This window comes from Equus caballus, chromosome 20 (genome assembly GCF_041296265.1).
Source record: "Equus caballus isolate H_3958 breed thoroughbred chromosome 20, TB-T2T, whole genome shotgun sequence".
Lineage (NCBI taxonomy): Eukaryota > Metazoa > Chordata > Mammalia > Perissodactyla > Equidae > Equus > Equus caballus.
In genome coordinates this window covers 46,103,712-46,120,430 of record NC_091703.1, presented here as the reverse complement: position 1 = coordinate 46,120,430, position 16,719 = coordinate 46,103,712, and the positions used below count along the sequence as shown (strand labels likewise).

Genomic DNA, 16,719 nt, shown 5'->3' with positions numbered 1-16,719 from the left:
AAATAAATATGTACTACGGAATATCTCGAAAAACTGCACTAGAGACAAAGATGTGATGTTAATATCTTTTTCCCCCACAATTATTACGGATAAACAGTAGCACCAATAAATAAATGATAACAAATATTACAATTAAAAAAGGAGAGAGATTTAGTATGTAGAATTCTCTATTTTTTCTTGTTTTGTTTTTACATATAAAAAACAGAATAGCAATGTCTATTTTATCAGAATCACATATATACATAAACATATATATATATATATATATATATATACAAACACAAGTTGCCATATATATATAGTATGTAGATGTATATTGAAACCTTATTTCAAAGGAATGTGTGGTGGGAGCCAGGGGAAAGGGTAGGGCAGAGCTGAGTGTTAGCAAAATTAAATATCTGTTCAGGTCAAGCTAGTGACTGTCACCGATCAGGGAGAGAGAGATTGGAAACATGAATCTTATACACAAAGACCAGTACAAATAAGAGAGAGCAAGAGAGAGATACATCTCATAAATAGTTGAAATTAAATATTAACCAAGAATACTGAAAAAAACCCTACTCTTTAATTAAATTAACTGTTTTAATTTCTAATTAAAAAGGGATATTAAATAAGTACCGTATATAAAACACTTTCTCTTTTCTCTGCCTCCATGGTGGGCACGTGGAGCCTGCCCCGTCTCTCTGTGCCGCGGGAAAGGTCAGGATGGGGGATGGAGGAGGGTTAACCACTCACACACACACAGCCAGGTCTCCTGGGGGGACAGAACTAGTGGTTTCAATGGTCTGAGGACATCAGGCCCTCCTGGGCTGCACCCGGGGAGGGGAGCAGGAAAGCGCTGAGGCAGAAGCCCTGCCCTCGGAGGATGAGCTGTCAGCGGGCTGCTCTGCTTCCACCAATGTCTCTCTTCTCTTCGCCAGGACATCTGCCGGTGGCCTCCTAGGCATCTCAGAAGCAGGTGAGAGTAGGTGAAGGCTGCCCAGGCTCCTGAATCTTCCAGGCAGTGCCCCTGGGGGCAAGATGCCCGTGCAGCACGTGGAGGGGATCCCCAAAGCACAGCAGTGTCCTGAAGCTCCCCAAACTCCTGGTCAGAGCAAGTATCCTTGTCCCTGTCGTCTGTCTTTCTGTCCGTTTGACTCGGGGTAGAGGCTCAGGACCAGGGCTGGGTTTGTCAGTGTTCCCAAAAGCAGGCCAAATTTGCCCCCGTGCCCTGGCCTTGCACCTTCCTAGGCAGGGGAGGGGACCCTGGCCTCCCTAAGAGGGACAAGAAGATCACGCCAGGGTCTCTCCTCCCGTCCTCTTTCCTGTTGGGATCTGGGTGGGGACATTCTCCTCCCAACTCAAGTCCACAGCAGTCAAATACATCCAGTGAAGACACCAATAACATTAGCAATGTTAATTTAAAAAAAAGAATATATATATTTTATATATATATAAAATATATATATTTATTTTTATATATATAATATATATATATATATATATAAATGTATGTATGTGGGTGGGTGTGTCTACAGAAATCCCAGAAATAAAACTCTCCAATCTTCCGGGCTTGGTGATTTAGCAGCAAGAAAAATAAAATGGCGATCCAATTCCAAGAGGGACCATGCTTGGTCACCTGCCCGGGAATGCTTCTGCCGGAGTCTCGCCCTCCGGACCCAAAGTGCTCTGCGCAGTCTCCTCTTCCTTCATTTCAGGTTTCTGGATTAAGGATTGTTCTGTCGATGGTGATGTGGTGGCGGCAGCGGCGTGGTTTCTGTTTCGGTCGTTCCCTATCAGTCTTTCCTTGAGAGGTCTGGTTCCCGAAACCCTGAGGGAGGCTCCTTCCTCCAGCCTGGCTCACCGCCTCGGCTTGTCACATCTGCAGGGAACGGGAGACAGAAGCTGGGGTTAGGGCGCAGCGAGGAGACCTGGCGGTGAGGCAGGCAGCCTCGCCTTCCCGGGAGCCCAAGTCCCTGACGAGGAAGAGACAGTGAAAGCACAGCCCTGCCTCAGAGCCTCGGTGCGAGGGAGACCCAGCCCCAGCCTGGGGGGGGCCCTCATCTGAGCGGTAGCTATGCCTAGGCTCCCAGTCGGCCCTCCAGAGCTGACAATCCAGTTGAGACAAGACAAGGACGTGGGGACAACTCATCACAGGCAACAAATGAACACGTACAGTCCCTAACTTGACATTTAGGAGCTGATGGGTGACCAGAGTTGGACCAAGTTAATCCAGAAAGGGGCCCTGCAGGGGAGGTGTTTCAGCTCAGTCTTGGTGGGCCTGGTTTGGGGAAGGGAGTGGGGAGAGCACCCTGAGCAGGGGAAAGGGCCTGTGCAGAGCCAGTGGGGGGGGGGGGGGGGGTCCCTGGGGAGGGGAGGGGGAGCCAGCGGGGCCTGGGGCCCCGGGAAGGTGAAAGACATATCTCCCCTCACCATGCCCTCCCTCCTGGCCTCAGGTGCAGGCATCATCTTTCTTGAGCTCACTGGCAGCGGCAGGCTCCAGGTACCAGGCTGCCTTTTCTTTCCAATATGGTATTTAACTGCGGGTGGGGGAGATGATCAGTGGCTATGCTACTCCCGTCGAAGCAGAGGGGACTCCAAGAACTTTCTCATCGTGCCCCTCCCCCAGGGCTGATGGTCTTACCCTGCCCACTGTGAAGAGGGGTCAGAGCAGGCCCTGCCCTTCTGAGAACCTGGAAATGGGGATCCTAAGCCCCCAATCTGGGGTACTGAAATCCCCCCATACAGCCGGGTTAAGTGTTGGGGGAGGTCTCTGGAGGTTGGGGTAACTTCAGTTAGCTCCCAGGTCACTTCAGACATCGCCCATCCCAGACAGTCTCTCTGGAGAATAACCACCACAGAAACCTTAAAATAGCAAGTCCCTTATCTTCCCCAAGACCCCTGAGGGATGTGGAGACTCCTCATCCAGGCCTGGAGTTAGGCAGAGCCCCCACCCCCAGCACTAGTACACACTTCCTATCTTCACATAGCACCAAGACAGACAGAAGCCCACAACAACACCCCAGGGCCTGGTCCGCAGTGTCCCCTGAACACCCACAAGCCACAGGAACACGAGCGGGGAGGGGGAAGCAGCCACACTCCAAGGACTTTGTTAATGGAGCATCTGCACTGGCCAGGAGCACGCCAGCCTCCCCAGAAAAGCCCCATAAGAGCCCCTCCTCCCTGGTGAGGCTGATGCTGGCCCCAGAGGGCCCCATGCCTTTGCACACAGGCCAGACTAGTAAAAACACCAGTCGAGGCACCAAAAGATTGCCAGCCGCCTGGAGGCAGCCCGTGGCAGAGTGGTTAAAGTTCCGGTTCAGAGGTTTGGACCCCGGGTATGGACCTGCTCCACTCATCACCCATGCTGTGGAGGCATCCCACATACAAAGTAGAGGAAGACTGGCACGGATGTTGGCTCAAGGCAAATCTTCCTCAAGCAAAAAAAAGAGGAAGATTGGCAATGAATGTTAGCTCAGGGCGAATCCTCCCCACAATAAAAAAAAAAAATCACCAGCCATGTGTCCTGGCCCTATGCACCTGAACTGGGTCAGGTAGTCACTCACAGACTTGACACTTCCTTGGTCCCCACTGTGGACAAGGGACAAAGGTACTAAGATGCCTGGGGGATCACACAGGTGAATAAAAACCAGGCCCAGGCATGAGGAGTTCACCATCTAATCTTAGGAGGGCGGGCATGGCCCCCGCCCTCCACCCATCCCGTGGGCATTGGAAATACATGAGCTATTTGGGGTTGTTGCCATGACTACTGGAGTATTAAAGGTATCCAGTGTCCCAGATGTTAAATCTCCTCCCCACCCTAAACCAACCGCCAGAGCCCGTGCCCTCCGGGACCCCAGACTGAGGAGGGACTCAACCCCTGTCCCCACGGAAGACTCTGAAGGGATGAGAAGCCCAGCCATGCAGACTTCAGAGGGCGGTGCCAGGCCCCCGAGGAAGTGTTTGAGCTTTGTAGATGGCAGTGTGCCCCACACTGGGAAGGGTCCCCCAATATTAGTAACGAAGGTAGAAATAACAACGTCAGGACCAACAGCCACTACGAGCAGGACCACAGGACACAACACTCAGCTTGCGTCCACAACACCACATTAAGCCACACCAGCCTACCACTCAGGCGACCAGGGCGACCTCAGAACGGTCCCTGCCAGGCCAGCCCCCACTGCCCACCACAGGGGCCTCGCGAGCAGAGAAGGCAGCAGTCCCCAGGCAGGCAGCTAGAAGCCAAGCAAGCAGCTGGCCCCTCTCAGGTGCGCGCGCGCTCTCTCTCTCTCTCTCTCTCTCTCGCTCTCTCTCTCCCCATCTGTGTGAAGCTCTTCTCTGACTCCTCGCCCTCTGGGAACCAACCTGCAAGTACGTTCGTTTAACTCAAGCTGCCTCGCCTTGCAACGCGAGTCTGTGTTTTTGCAGGAACATTTACACGTCTGCGGATCTTGTACAAACAAATGCTTTCTCCGCTCTGAGCAAGGCCCACAGGGACTGCAAAAAGGCAAAAGGAAAGACATCTAAGCTAGAGCGTCAGCAGAGAAAGAGAAAAACACCCATGCAACCCCCTAACATGTCTGCAGCTGCACCCCCGCCCAACTCCTGGCCCCCACACCCTTCCACACCCTGGAAAGATCCGAGCGCTACAGCAGAAGACAGAGCGGCGGCGGAAAGAGGCAGCACTGGCTAGGAAGCCTGCCCAGAGGAGAGGCAGGCAGAGGGGCAGAGAGTGCAAGGAGAGGGCTGCCACAAGGGGGACAAGGGCAAGTCTCAGGCCACAGGGCCCCAACGGCTACTGCCCCCAAAAGAACACGCCTGACTCTTCACCTGCTGGGGACGGCAATTGGGGGCCACCTTCTCCCACTTTGAAGGCTCAGGCCCAGGCCCCTCCACCAAAGGTGGCTGAAGTAGGGTGTGACGGCAGTTGAGCCCAGAGGCAGTGTCCACAGGGCAGCACCCACCACAGCCTCCAACCCAGAGGAAGAGGCCACCCTACTGGGAGACTTGTGTGGATGCCATGGGTTGGGTTGGAATAGGGGGCTCCCTCCAGAGGCCCCAAGTCCATGAAGTGGGGCCGCCATACGGTGCTTGACCCCACCCAACCTCCTCCGACAACAAGCTGCCTCACGTCATTCACGCCCCTTCCTCACACCACGTCTGCCCTCCCACAACCCTCAGCTTCCAGACGAGTGCAGAAGCCCAGAGCAGTGGAAACCAGTTGGGCGAGAAGGCACCAGCGCCCGGCACCCATGCCAACATGGGCCTGCCACCAGTGCCCGGTGGGTGAGAGAAAGGCGGTGCCCAGCCAAGCCAGAGTCCCCTCACTGAACCATCCAGGCCCACTTGGCCCACCCAGCCACCCCCATCTCTGGACCAGCAACGCCACCACCAAGTCTACCCCCTGGTGCCAATTAGTGCAGTGAGAGTGAGAGAGGGACACTAGGGTGGGCGGGGGAGGCTGAGCGCCAGGGAAGGAGGCAGGGTTCCAGGGTCCTGCAGGCGGGAGTTTGATTGGGGGCCAGGGAAGCTCCGGGGACTGAGACAGCAGCGGCACCACGTACACGCTCCAGAGTTTATACCGGGATTTCTTGCGCTTTCTTTTTTGCCCCTTTCCCTTTCCTCGAACTGATTTTCTGGAAAATAAAAACACAGAGACAGAGAGAGAGCGAGGGGGAAGGGGAGAGGGAAAGAAGCAGTGAGGAGGGCAAGGGACAGGACACACTCCCTGGAACGAGACGAGGTGGCAGGAGGCAGGCGGGCTCCAGGAAAGAGCTTGCACACGCGCACGCACACGCCAGTTGGGGCAGCAGGCACTCAAGGGCTCCCTCTTCTCACTTTGGCCACCCTAGGGTGGCAAACCCAGGCCCCAGCAAGGCTCTGGATGGAGAGCAGAGGCCGGGTGGAGGGCACGGGACCCAAAGGCCTCCATGCTCACAGCAGCTGTTGATCCCAGGCAGGGGGCAAAGCCCCGAGGGCAGGCACTTTGTTCAGCAACTGCGTAAGTCTCACCTTGAAGGTCAGGGAGTTATAAAAGGTAGGCCAGAGTTTGAGGAGAAGGTCAGAGACCTGACTTGATGGGGAGGAAGGAGGGGACAAGCTGTGCTTCAGGCAACTTCTGCCTTTGTTTCCAAGTGCAATAGCAAGGGGGTCCCTCCAGGGGCCCTGCCTCTGTGAATCCTGGGGTGGGGGAGCAGCTACACTGGGAGCTGGCACAAAACCAAGGGCAGCACATGAGAGGCGCCAGCCCGCCCAGCCATCACCTGGGCCCTCAGAGCCCCAGGCAGGCAGGAGGGTGGGGTGAGAGTTAGGGAGGCGTGGGGAGGAAGGGCCTGGGCGTCCCTTGGCAGGGAGTTCTCTCTCCAGCCTGTCAAAGCCTGCTGCACCGTTTCACCAGACTCTCTTCCGAGCCCAGGAGAGCCCCGACTCTCCCTGTGGGCAATGCAGGCGTTTGGGAACTGGGCAAGGGGGGCAGGCTGGAGCCTGTCCACCTCAAGGGAACCAGCACTCTCCACACCTGCCAGGCCCAAGAGAATGCCCCTCAGAGTGTCTGCCACAGGGGAAGAAACGAGGGGGAAAAGGGCCGCAGAGAGGGTAAGTCTGTTCCCTCTCAGGAGAAAGCACTGGAAGGAAGAAGGTCTTCACGCACACACACACGCACACGTGTGCACGCACGCACCCACACATTCTCTCTCTCTCTCTCTCTCTGGGCCTGCTCTCCCAAATTACTGCTCTAGTAGCCACAGCAATCCTGGAAGTTGGGGACTTAGGGAAGAGGCAAGGGGTTGAGGCCCAGGGGGCTTCAATGTCCCTAGAGTGTTGGGAGCAGACAGAATGGTGGGGGACTGGGGAAGGAAGGGCATAGGTGCTCTCTCTCAGTCTCTTTCCCCCGCAGGCTCATCCACCACACCAGCTGCTCACCCTGTCTAGAAGGCTCACGGGCCCCAGACCTTGCCCCGGCTCCACCCTGACCCAACCCTCCACACTGAGCAACTGGAAGCTTCAGAAAATGACAAACATTCAACCATTTCTCCCTGTCCAAGAGGGCCGAGTGTCTCTGGCCTGCCTCACGCCTACAGAAGGGCACGCACCAAGAAAACACCCCAGCCAGCCCCAAATCCAACTGCACCCCCACAGCAGCCACCAGAAGAAGCCATTTCCTCTGACACACCAGAGCTGGCCCCTCTGCCATCCGCTCTCTCTGCCTGCTGTGGGTGATGAGAGCCTAGAACAAGCCAGGGAGCCAGTGTCCACACTGCCCCCAACACACCAAAACTACAAGTCCTGGCCAGAAATGACCTGGAGACCTGGAACACATCATCTCTTCCAAAGGAAGCTCCAGGCTCCAGACTGGGTTTTGTCACTAATCCGAGAGTCATGATTCTGGGGTTTGCTCCATCCCACTGCTGCCACCACAAGTTCCCATGAGACCAACTCTCTGACCCAGTGAAGCCATCAGACCCCCTGACAGAGGAAGCCAAGAGCCCCAAACCAACACAACTGGCCAAGAAGTGGGAGAAGAGCTAAAGTCACGGCCACTTACTTTTCTTGCCTTGCTTTATCTTTCTTTGGTCTGTAGTGGGTAGAGAAAGAGAAAAGAACAAAACAGAGGAGTTCAGATGGTGATGACAATGATAAAAATAATAAAAACTTAACATAGTATTTATGATATACTAACAGTTTTAATCTCTTTACATATGATAACTCACTTAATCCTTACAATAATGCTATGAGGTACATATTATCATTGTACCCATTTTACACATGTGGAAATCAAGGCACACTGAAGTAAAATTAAAATGCCCAAGGTTACACAGTTGGAAGGTAGAAATGGGCTAACAAGTGGAATGTGCTTAACCCTGGCTGTTCGATGGGCGAATGAATCCGTGACTCCATCCTCACCTGCATTCACATTTGCTATGCTGTAGGAAACTCATCTCTCCTATGTGTTGGCTTTGGTGAGGTTTGATCCGCATAATCTGGAGGGAAAGGAAGCAGATCACAGAGGTTAGTGACCCAGCCAGCCATACCCAGATGGGACACCCTCGTGGCTCCTGCCACTCAGCACCCAGGGGTTCGACAGAGCTGGGATGGGTGGTGGAGGTAGGGGGGACCAGGGGCTCTATACTAGAAAGAGCCTCAGGCCCACCCCAACTTCCCCAACCCTGCTGACCTCAAGGAGCCCCTGCTCCTCTTGAGGGCAGACATGGCTGCGAGGGTTGGCCAGGCTGGGAATTCGGGTCCTGGGTTCTTGCCACTCCCCATCCCTTCCCTCCTTTCATCCCTTATAGGCCTCACCCTGACCCCATAGTAGGTACCCAAGAGCCACCCCCTCCCTGGGGTCTCAGAGCTCCCTCCCACCCCGTCCAGGCTGAGATGTGCCCTGTCACCAGGCAACGTCAAACAACTGGCTTTTTAAACTCTCCAGAGGCCAGGCTCATCCACCTTCCCGGACAGAGCCCCCAAGGAGCGAGGGCCCTCTTCCTCTAAGAGAGGAGGGGAGGGGCTCCTGTCACAGGTGTCAGCCCCCTCATGAGCCCAGAGGCCAAAGGTCAGGGAGGAGGAGGTGGTCAGGGCTTGCTGCGAACCTGGACTGGGAAATGCAAGCATCTTTTTTCTCCAAAGAGAGCAAGACCTCTCACTCTTGCCCCTGACTGACTCAGGGGCAGGAGCTGGGCAAGGGAAGTCTGGCTCCTCCTCTCAAGAGCTGCCCAGAAAGGGCCGGGGACTACACGTCCCCAAAGTCCCCACCCCATGCCCCCAGGCCCTGCTCCCCATAGGCGCCTACCTGCATGGTGATGTTGAACTCCGCAGTGGGCACGCACTCTAGGCCCTCGTCGTTGCAGCAGCCCCCACACCGCATCAGGGGCACACAGGATGGCTTGAAGATGTACTCGATCTCATCGGGGTACTCCTGGAAGATGTCCACCAGGGTCTCGATTGGACGGCAGTAGCTGCGCTGGTAGACGTCCATGAACTTCACCACTGCGTGGGAGTGGGTGACATATGAGCCCAGCAGGTCACACAAGAGATGGCCAACCCCTATCTCCACCCAGCCTTGTAAGGCCACTCCTCCAAGTTTCCGCGAGAGGTACCCACTATCGGGCAAGTCCTTCTAAAAATCTAGCAAGTCCCTCCAGCTGTGGTTGAAGTCCTTCCCCAAACTTTCCACCATCAACACCAATGAAGGGGTTTGTATTCCAAAGATTGGACAATGCTATCAGGTTCCAAGGGAGATGGCCTACCACATCTGATCCCCCTGCCTCACCATGACAGCCGAGCCAATTCCTAGGTCAACCTTGACATCAGAGGACAGTTTGAGTGTGAATATCCATATTAGGGGTGCTCTAAGCTTCCCTCGAAAGGAGGAACAGCCAGCTTGGCAAACCTGCGCCCCATTTCCCCACAACTTTCCCATGGCCACTGACATCCCATCAACCATACCAACAACCACTTAATGAGGACTTTGTATATGTGGGGCACAGTGGACAGTCATCCACAGTTGTCATCTCAAACAACTCTCCCAACATGGTACCATGAGGTTCTAGTAGGACCCCCATTTTACAAATGGGGGGCTGGGGGCTCAGAGAGGTTGAGTAACTTGCCCCAAGGCCACACTGCCAGTAAATGGTAGAGCTAAAATCAGCTCTGACATCAAAGCCTTCCTAAGCTGCGGTCATGTGTAAAGCGAGTAGAAGCATCAGTGGGCACCTTGCCACCTGCCAGACCGTCTCCCCAGACATGGGCTGAGGAGGTGGTGGGCATCAGCACAGGGGTGGGCCTGCCTGGAATCAGCAGGTGGCAGTGGGCGGGCACGCTGTGCAGGCCCTGCCAGCCACCGATAACCCCGCCCAAGAGGGCAAACTGCTTGCATCATGGAAAAACAGCGCTGCCACTTGCAGCCACGAGCATTTCTAGAAGTTGATCTGGAGGGAGACCAGGGTAAAGACAGCTTCCCAGGCTGCCTGCAGAACCTGGGGTGCATGGGAGCATGAAGGGGTAATTTTGGGCCATTCTGAGCATAAATAAAGTCAGAATGACTACTCCAAATTGTGGCCCAGCCTGCTACTCCCCAACACCCACCCCCCACACCACCACCACAGAGCAATCCTGTCCCTGAAACGGGTGTCCCCTACACAGGAGGGAAGAAGCAGTACCCAGCCAGCGAGGAGACCTGGGCTCTGGCCATGACTTGGTGTGACCTTGGGCCAGTCCCTCCCTCTCTGGGCTCAGACTCTGCACATCTGTGTAAGTATGTTGGGCTGATCTCAAAAGACACTGAAACAGAGGCTGAAAAGTGGGGTTTTGTCTTCCATTTCCAGCCCTGAGAATAAGCGCCCTTTTCTCAGGCCAGGTGACACAAGGTTTGGAAGCTCACCAAGGCATCTACAGTGCATACTCCCTAGCGTGCCTCTCCCCAGAGACCGTAGCTGAGCCTCCCCTCACTCCTCCCTCCAGAAGGGGAAAGGAAGATGAGCCCTGGGGATGTATATGCAACAGGTGGGTTGAGGGGAATTTGGGGCCAAAGGTGTGAAAACAGAAAGGAGAACAGTGGGGGCCCCCAAACCAGTCTCTGGCCTTGCCTGAGGTCTCTACTTCCCCTATCCAGCCGGTGGGCATGGAATTCTTCTCCACCCGCAAAAGGGTTAAGGTAAAGCCTTGTCAAAACAAGGATAAACAAGACCATGGATGTGAAGAAGTCCTTTCTTAGCCAAGTCTACATTAAAGAAGGTGACTAATCAAGAATTCTTGACCTGACACTTCTTCATGGTTGGGGATAGTGGTGGCCAAAACTTCATGGCCCCACCCATTAGTGAATAGCAGAAAGGTCTGGCCCGGGCCATGGCACTTGGTAGCTGAGGGTAAAAAGACCTGGGCTGGGAATTCCTTGGAAAAGCTCCCTGGAATCCCCAAGGCCCAAGGGAGGTGAATGGGGCAACTTCACCTGCACCCTTCGCACCCTAGCCACCGCCTCCATGGAAAGCTGTCCTTCCTGCTTTTGCACGGGGCGTGGACACACACACATACTCCAACATCAGGCTTTCGTGGTTTTCCTTATTTCTCGAAGACAACCTTTTCCCCAGCAAACAAAGATCATTTGTCTTGCCTCTCCCAGACCACAGAGGCCACTGGGAGGCTGAAGGGGTGGGTGCACTGGGAGCGGAGGCCTGTCAGTGAAACAGGCTGTGGGGTGGCTGGGAAGCCAGGCCCTGGGCCAAGGAAAGGGCTCCTGGGTGGGGAAGCAGGCAGAATCGGCTAGGCATCACCACGGGCCGGCTGGGGAGAGCAAACATCATGCCTGGCCACTACCCTGGGCCACCCTGGATTTGGGGGTCCTTCTTCAGAGGTAGGGAGTTGGGGGAGTGGCATTGGGCGCTCCTCCCCTAGGCTGGAGCAGAGGCCACATTCAGTGGTGGGGAGAGCCAGGGCGTCCCTAGAGAAATGGGAGGATCCTGTACTCCAAACCACGTCTGCGGAACAAAAGACAGGCAGACGCGGGTTGGGCAAAGGAGGGGGTGCCTGGGAGCTACAGCTAGCCCTCTGCTGGCCCAAGAGGGAAGTTCACAGCACCTAATCCTACTCCACCCAGAGAGCAGGGGGAAGCTATAGGGCTTTCTCTCTCCACGCAAAAAGGAATGCAAACTGGGTAGAGGGGTCCCAAGAGGCTAGATCCTCTGTGCCTTCAGCTCAGGCACAGCCAGCTCTCTGGACAGCGAGTATCACAGCCTCCTCCACGCAGACCCCACAGGTGGGACATGGCTGGGCTGGAAGGGACATGGAATATCCATCCTCCTCTGGGAGCAGGGGGGACAAGGGACACCTCCCTCAACATCTGAAATTCCTGAGCACTGTTTTGTCTTCCTGGTCTGTGCTCACGGCTCCCTCTCCAAATAAAATTTTACTGGAAAGAGCAGAAGAAAAAGGTCACAAGTCCTATTTGCTAATCCCACAGTGCCCACCGTTTCCTTTCTTGATCCTCATACTCCTGTGCCCCTTCCCCCCCCAGACCTGAAAAGAAGGAATCAGGCCTCCTCACCCATTTCCAAGGGGGTCAGGGGACCCCATCCAAGAGCCAGGGGGACTCACCTTCATGGGTTTTATGCTCTCCTTCTGCCATGGGTGCAGCCTGGGACCACTGGAGACAAAACAAAGAACGAAGCACGGCCATGGGCACGGGCAGGGACGAGGAGGCCCAGCCACCCGCCCCTGCTCCCTCCTCGCGTCCCTCCCAGCCCGCAGCCTCTGGCCTCTCCAAGGCTTCTGAGTAGAACAGGGTACCGCCAGGGCCTCCCCACAGCACAGAGCATGCCCACCACCCCTGGACTGCTCCAATTCTGAAGCCAAGGAAGATAAAGACTGACCAGTGATTGGGGGTGGGGAGTTCAAAATACAGGAGGAAAACTCCAGAATGCTGCAGTGTCCAGGTCCCCTGCTTCCCACATTCCCCTTGCCTGCCCTCAGTGGCCCATTGCTGAGCCAAGAAAAGTGAATCCTCTCAGCCCCCCTGACTCCCTGCTGCAAAGCCACGGGTAAGTATTAAGGTCAAATAGGAGGACAAATTTGGACTGGGGCAGGAAGGAAGGACTAGGGGCAAGAAAAACAACATGGTGACCTTCTCCTGCTGACATGACAAATACCAGGGTGAGCTGGTGCTGGGGAGGGGGGGAGGTGCAGAGGACCGAAGGGCACCAACTATCCTCCCCCATCCAAACTCTTCAGTCCTCAGGAATATTCAGCAAACCCACAGGTTGCCTAGAGGGTAAAACCTGGGAGGAAACTCGGGGGGGAGGGAGGAGCTCCATTTTCCCCCCCCACAAATCTCCCTCTCAGAGCCAGAATATATTTTCAAAGCCCTGAGCCTCCCACTCCCACCTCCGGCCCTGGTTTCTACTCCTCCCAGACTGAGGGGCTCCCAAGTCCCTCTCACCTAGGCACCTTCCTCAAATGCAAGCAAGCCTTTTACGCCTTAGCGCTGCCCAGCCCCTAGGGGGCCCCCTGCACTACCCAGGCCTGAGGCAGCCTCCATCCTTCCCCACCCCCACCAGATCATTCCTCCCCTCCCCAGAAGCTGTGAAGGTCAACAAGCCCAACCATGTGGACTTGACAGCACCCCGCAGGCAAAGGCTTCTCCCCAGCCCTTCCAGAGGGTCTCCAGTTCTCACTAACTGCCACCCCACTTGCCCTCTTGTGGGGCAGATCCTGAGCAGGAGAGCTGCACTCTAACCGACGAAACTGCAGACCCCGCTGAGAGGGAGGCTCACAGTCTGTCTGTCTCTCTCCTCCCCATATCCCCCACAGTGCACCCCAGATCCCCCAGCCTTGCCCCCAGGACCAAGGTCAGATAACAGTTTCCAGGCTCCCAGCTGGACAGCCCTCCTAAGACAGCTCCCTCAGGGACCCCCTAGCGTCTCCACCTCAGCCCCTCACCCATCCTCAGGACACCCCCAGCTTCCCTCTGCCAACAGCTTCCCTATGCCCTCCACTGCTCCTGGGCCCCCATGAGGAAAGGAGACAGAAACTTCATACCCCCTCCAAGGCCAGGGGGGCACAGGGAGGGGCAGTTCTGGGCGGGGAGGGGCCAGGTGCCCTTCTCTGGGGGCCTCTGAAGGTCACGCTGTGACCAGGCAGCCACTCCTCCCCCTCCCCCTCCCTTGGAGGCCTGGAGCCAAGGCCTTTGTGCCAGGGTCTGAGGAACTCGAGGTGGCAGCAGGGACCCCAGCCCATTTCCTTCCTTCAGCCACTCTCCCGGGGGACTCTGTGGTGAGAGGAAGTATAAGGAAGGGTGGAAAAAGACCCCTTAGGCGGCAAGTTGGGTGGGCAAGTTTCGAGTTCCAAAAAACCACCTGCTCCAACGCCCCATTTGCCCTGGACAAAGTGTGTTTGCAAGGCTGGCAGGAGCTCCTTCCAAAGGTTAGGGGAGGGCTAGTCCCACCCTGCCCGTGTCACAGCAAATTTCAAACCATTTTTCCAAAGTGTGTAGTGGGGTAATGACACTGTAAAACCTCCCTTGGCCCACCCCCATAAAAGCTAAACCTCCAGCTCATTCGGAAGTGTGGGGGAAGGGAGGGAAACTGACTGTCACCAAGTCGGGACTTTAGGTAGAGTCTTGACAAAGCACCTGGGTGGGCCCCGGCACCCTGACCTCTGACAGTGACCATCCTTTCTCTGGACTCTGGGGCCGGAGAGGGGTTAGATGGGTCTTCTCGGCAGAGAGGAGTAAGAAAGGGGGCACAGTGGCTTCTCTCCACACTAGGGAGGAAATGGGGAAGGGGCGTCAGGAAATTCCTCCTAGGACAGGAGGGGGCTGGGACGGCGGGAAGGGAGAGGGCTGGTCCTCCGGGTCCTCCGGCTGGGGCTACCTCAAGAGGTCACCTTCCCGCAGAAGGCCGGCGGGGGGAGGGGCGCCGCTCGCCGCCTGGGTCTCCCCGCTCGGGCCGCCGCGGCTCCGGGAACACGCGGCCGGCCAGGCCCGGGCTGATGTAATCGGCTCCGCGCCGCGCGCGCCCGGCCGGGCGGGGGAGGGCGGGCACCGAGCGGGACGCGAGCGGGGACGGGCGGGGGTGGCGCGGCGCAGGTGGCCCGGCGGAGAGGGGGGTCCCCGCAGCAATCCACCCCAAAACTTTTCCCAAACTCGCGGCGAGGGCCGAAGAGATCGAGCTGCAGTGACAGCAAGCCCCCTCCCATGCCTGCGCCCTGCCCCCTCCACGCTCTCTGCACTCCCTTGGTCCAAGGTCCGAGCACCCCACTGCCCGCCGGGCTCCGGCTCCCGCCCCCGCTGCCCAGACTTCCAGTTCGTCGGGGACCAGCGGCCGGGAGCAAACTTCAGCCGCCGGCGGCAGCGCAAGCCCAGCCCCCTCGGCCTCCTCCGGCTCCCGCCCTCCGCTGGTCGGCCCAGATCGTACGTGCGGCGACTGTGGTGGGTGGGCAGGGCCCGCGTGGGCGGTGAGAGTCTCTGCTGGTGCCCTCCCACCTAGCGCGCGCCCCCTCCCCCTACACGGAGAGCGGGGGAAGCCGCGCGCCCCGTGCCCAAGGACCCGCGTGGGGCACGGAGCCCCCACGCGCGCGCTCGCTCGCACGCACGTCCCCAGCCGGGAGAGGCGCTCGCAGCGGCCCGCGGCGCCAGGCGGGCACGGCCGCTTACCTTGGCATGGTGGAGGTAGAGCAGCAAGGCAAGGCTCCAATGCACCCAAGAGAGCAGAAAGTTCATGGTTTCGGAGGCCCGGCCGGGGCCGGCGCGGCTCACGCTCCCTCTCCGGCTCGGGCTGCGGGGCGGCCCGCTCTCCTCAGCGCCTAGGCGGGCTCCTCTTCCTTCGGGAGCCGAGGCCCGGGCCAGGGCCTGGGGCGCGCGCGCGGCTGGAGCACTGTCTGCGCACACAGACGCCTCACCCGTCCATGAGCCCGGCTTCCGAGCGCCGAGTCGCCACCGCGGCCCCCTCTCCTCTTCCTTCTCTTCTTCCTCCTCCCCCTGCTCGGACGGCGGCTCCTCCCGGCCCGAGCTAGCACTTCTCCCGGTTCCGCTCTGCTCGGCTGCCCCGGCTCCTCCGGAGCGAGAACAGCCCAGAAGTTGGACGAAAAGTTTCAGTGCAACGCCGCGAGCCCCGACCCCCTCCACCCCGCCTCCAGGCGCGGGCTCCGGCTCCTGCCCGCGGCTCGCCGCCGCGTCCACCGTCGACCGCTGGCCGGAGAGGAGGTGGGCGCTGGGGCGGGGGGCGGTGTCTGTCTGTCTGTCCGTCAGCGCTGCTAGTCCGATGCGGGATCCCGAGGGGGAGGGCTCACGCCGCGCTCTGGCGGTCACCCCCAAAAGCAGGTCACTCACTTTGCTCCTGTCCCTCTCGTTGCTCGCTCGCCCGCGCGCGCTCTCTGACCCCGTCTCTCTCTCTTCCTCGACTTCACTCTGGAGCTCTTGCTACCTCTCTCTGCTGGTTTCCAAAATCCGAAGTGATTTGGGGGAGTAGAAGAGCAATCTCCCCAAACGGTCGGCCCGATTTAAGCAGGGAATGGGAGCAAAAATAAATTAAAATGGGAAAGAATACGGTTTTTAAAAATGTTTAAGAAAAAAGGAGCAGGGTAAACCCTGGAGAAATGAATATCAAATTCCAGTGCGGAGTCCCCTGGCTGGTGACCCCCGCCGGTTCGTCCACCTCGCTGCTGCGTCTCCCGACTTAGCGCCGCCACCACCGGCTCCACTCTCCCCGGGTGCCGCGGCCTCGTCGCAGCCCGGCTGCCCCAAGCCTCTGCGCTCCTCACCGCTACCAGCGGACTAGAAAAAGGCCTGGCTTCGCCCCGCCCCGCCAGGACCCCGCCCCTGCACGCCCCGGGGGGCGGGGACAGGCCCAGCCTCCGCCTCTTCCCTCCAGGGTCTCGGCGAGCGGCTGGCTGTTGGTGTTGCGTTTCCCGGGGGACACCCGACGAAGCCTGGCCTCCCCAGTCACCCCAGTGAAGGGAAAGTTCGACCCCCACTAAGGTTCACAGCCTGAAAATTACCCATCCACCCCCCCTTTGCCTGTGCATCCACCCCTCGTGCAGACACACACGCCCGCGCGGTATTTGGGGGAAGGAAACGGGAAAGTGAGGTTATGTGCGGACAGGGCTCCAGAGCTATTCCGTCTTTGCTGGAAATATTGGAAGGGGAGGGGAGAGGAGGGGGACACACAGATCTATTGGAATCCTGGGGTGACCCCTGGCCTTCTCCCTCCAACACTCCCAGCCTACCCACACACACACACTCAGACTCACACT

The 16,719-nt window shown here is 57.6% G+C and overlaps 1 protein-coding gene across 4 annotated transcripts; it reads right to left on the bottom strand.

The window, feature by feature from the left end:
* Window positions 1–543: 543 nt before the first annotated feature.
* VEGFA (vascular endothelial growth factor A) lies at window positions 544–16,223 on the bottom strand. 4 transcript variants are annotated; one of them, XM_070243950.1, is made up of 8 exons: window positions 15,122–16,223; window positions 12,067–12,115; window positions 8,768–8,964; window positions 7,882–7,958; window positions 7,523–7,552; window positions 5,544–5,615; window positions 4,345–4,476; window positions 544–1,861 (listed from the first exon to the last, which is right to left on the bottom strand). In XM_070243950.1, the coding sequence occupies exons 1-8, from the start codon at window positions 15,185–15,187 to the stop codon at window positions 1,840–1,842; spliced, it is 645 nt and encodes a 214-aa protein (XP_070100051.1). In that variant the 5' UTR covers window positions 15,188–16,223; the 3' UTR covers window positions 544–1,839. The 4 variants fall into 4 exon arrangements, with proteins under 4 accessions (XP_070100051.1, XP_070100052.1, XP_070100053.1 ...); XM_070243951.1 differs by lacking the exon at window positions 15,122–16,223 and adding an exon at window positions 12,342–12,542; XM_070243952.1 differs by lacking the exon at window positions 12,067–12,115 and having other exon boundaries at window positions 15,122–16,218.
* Window positions 16,224–16,719: the final 496 nt, after the last annotated feature.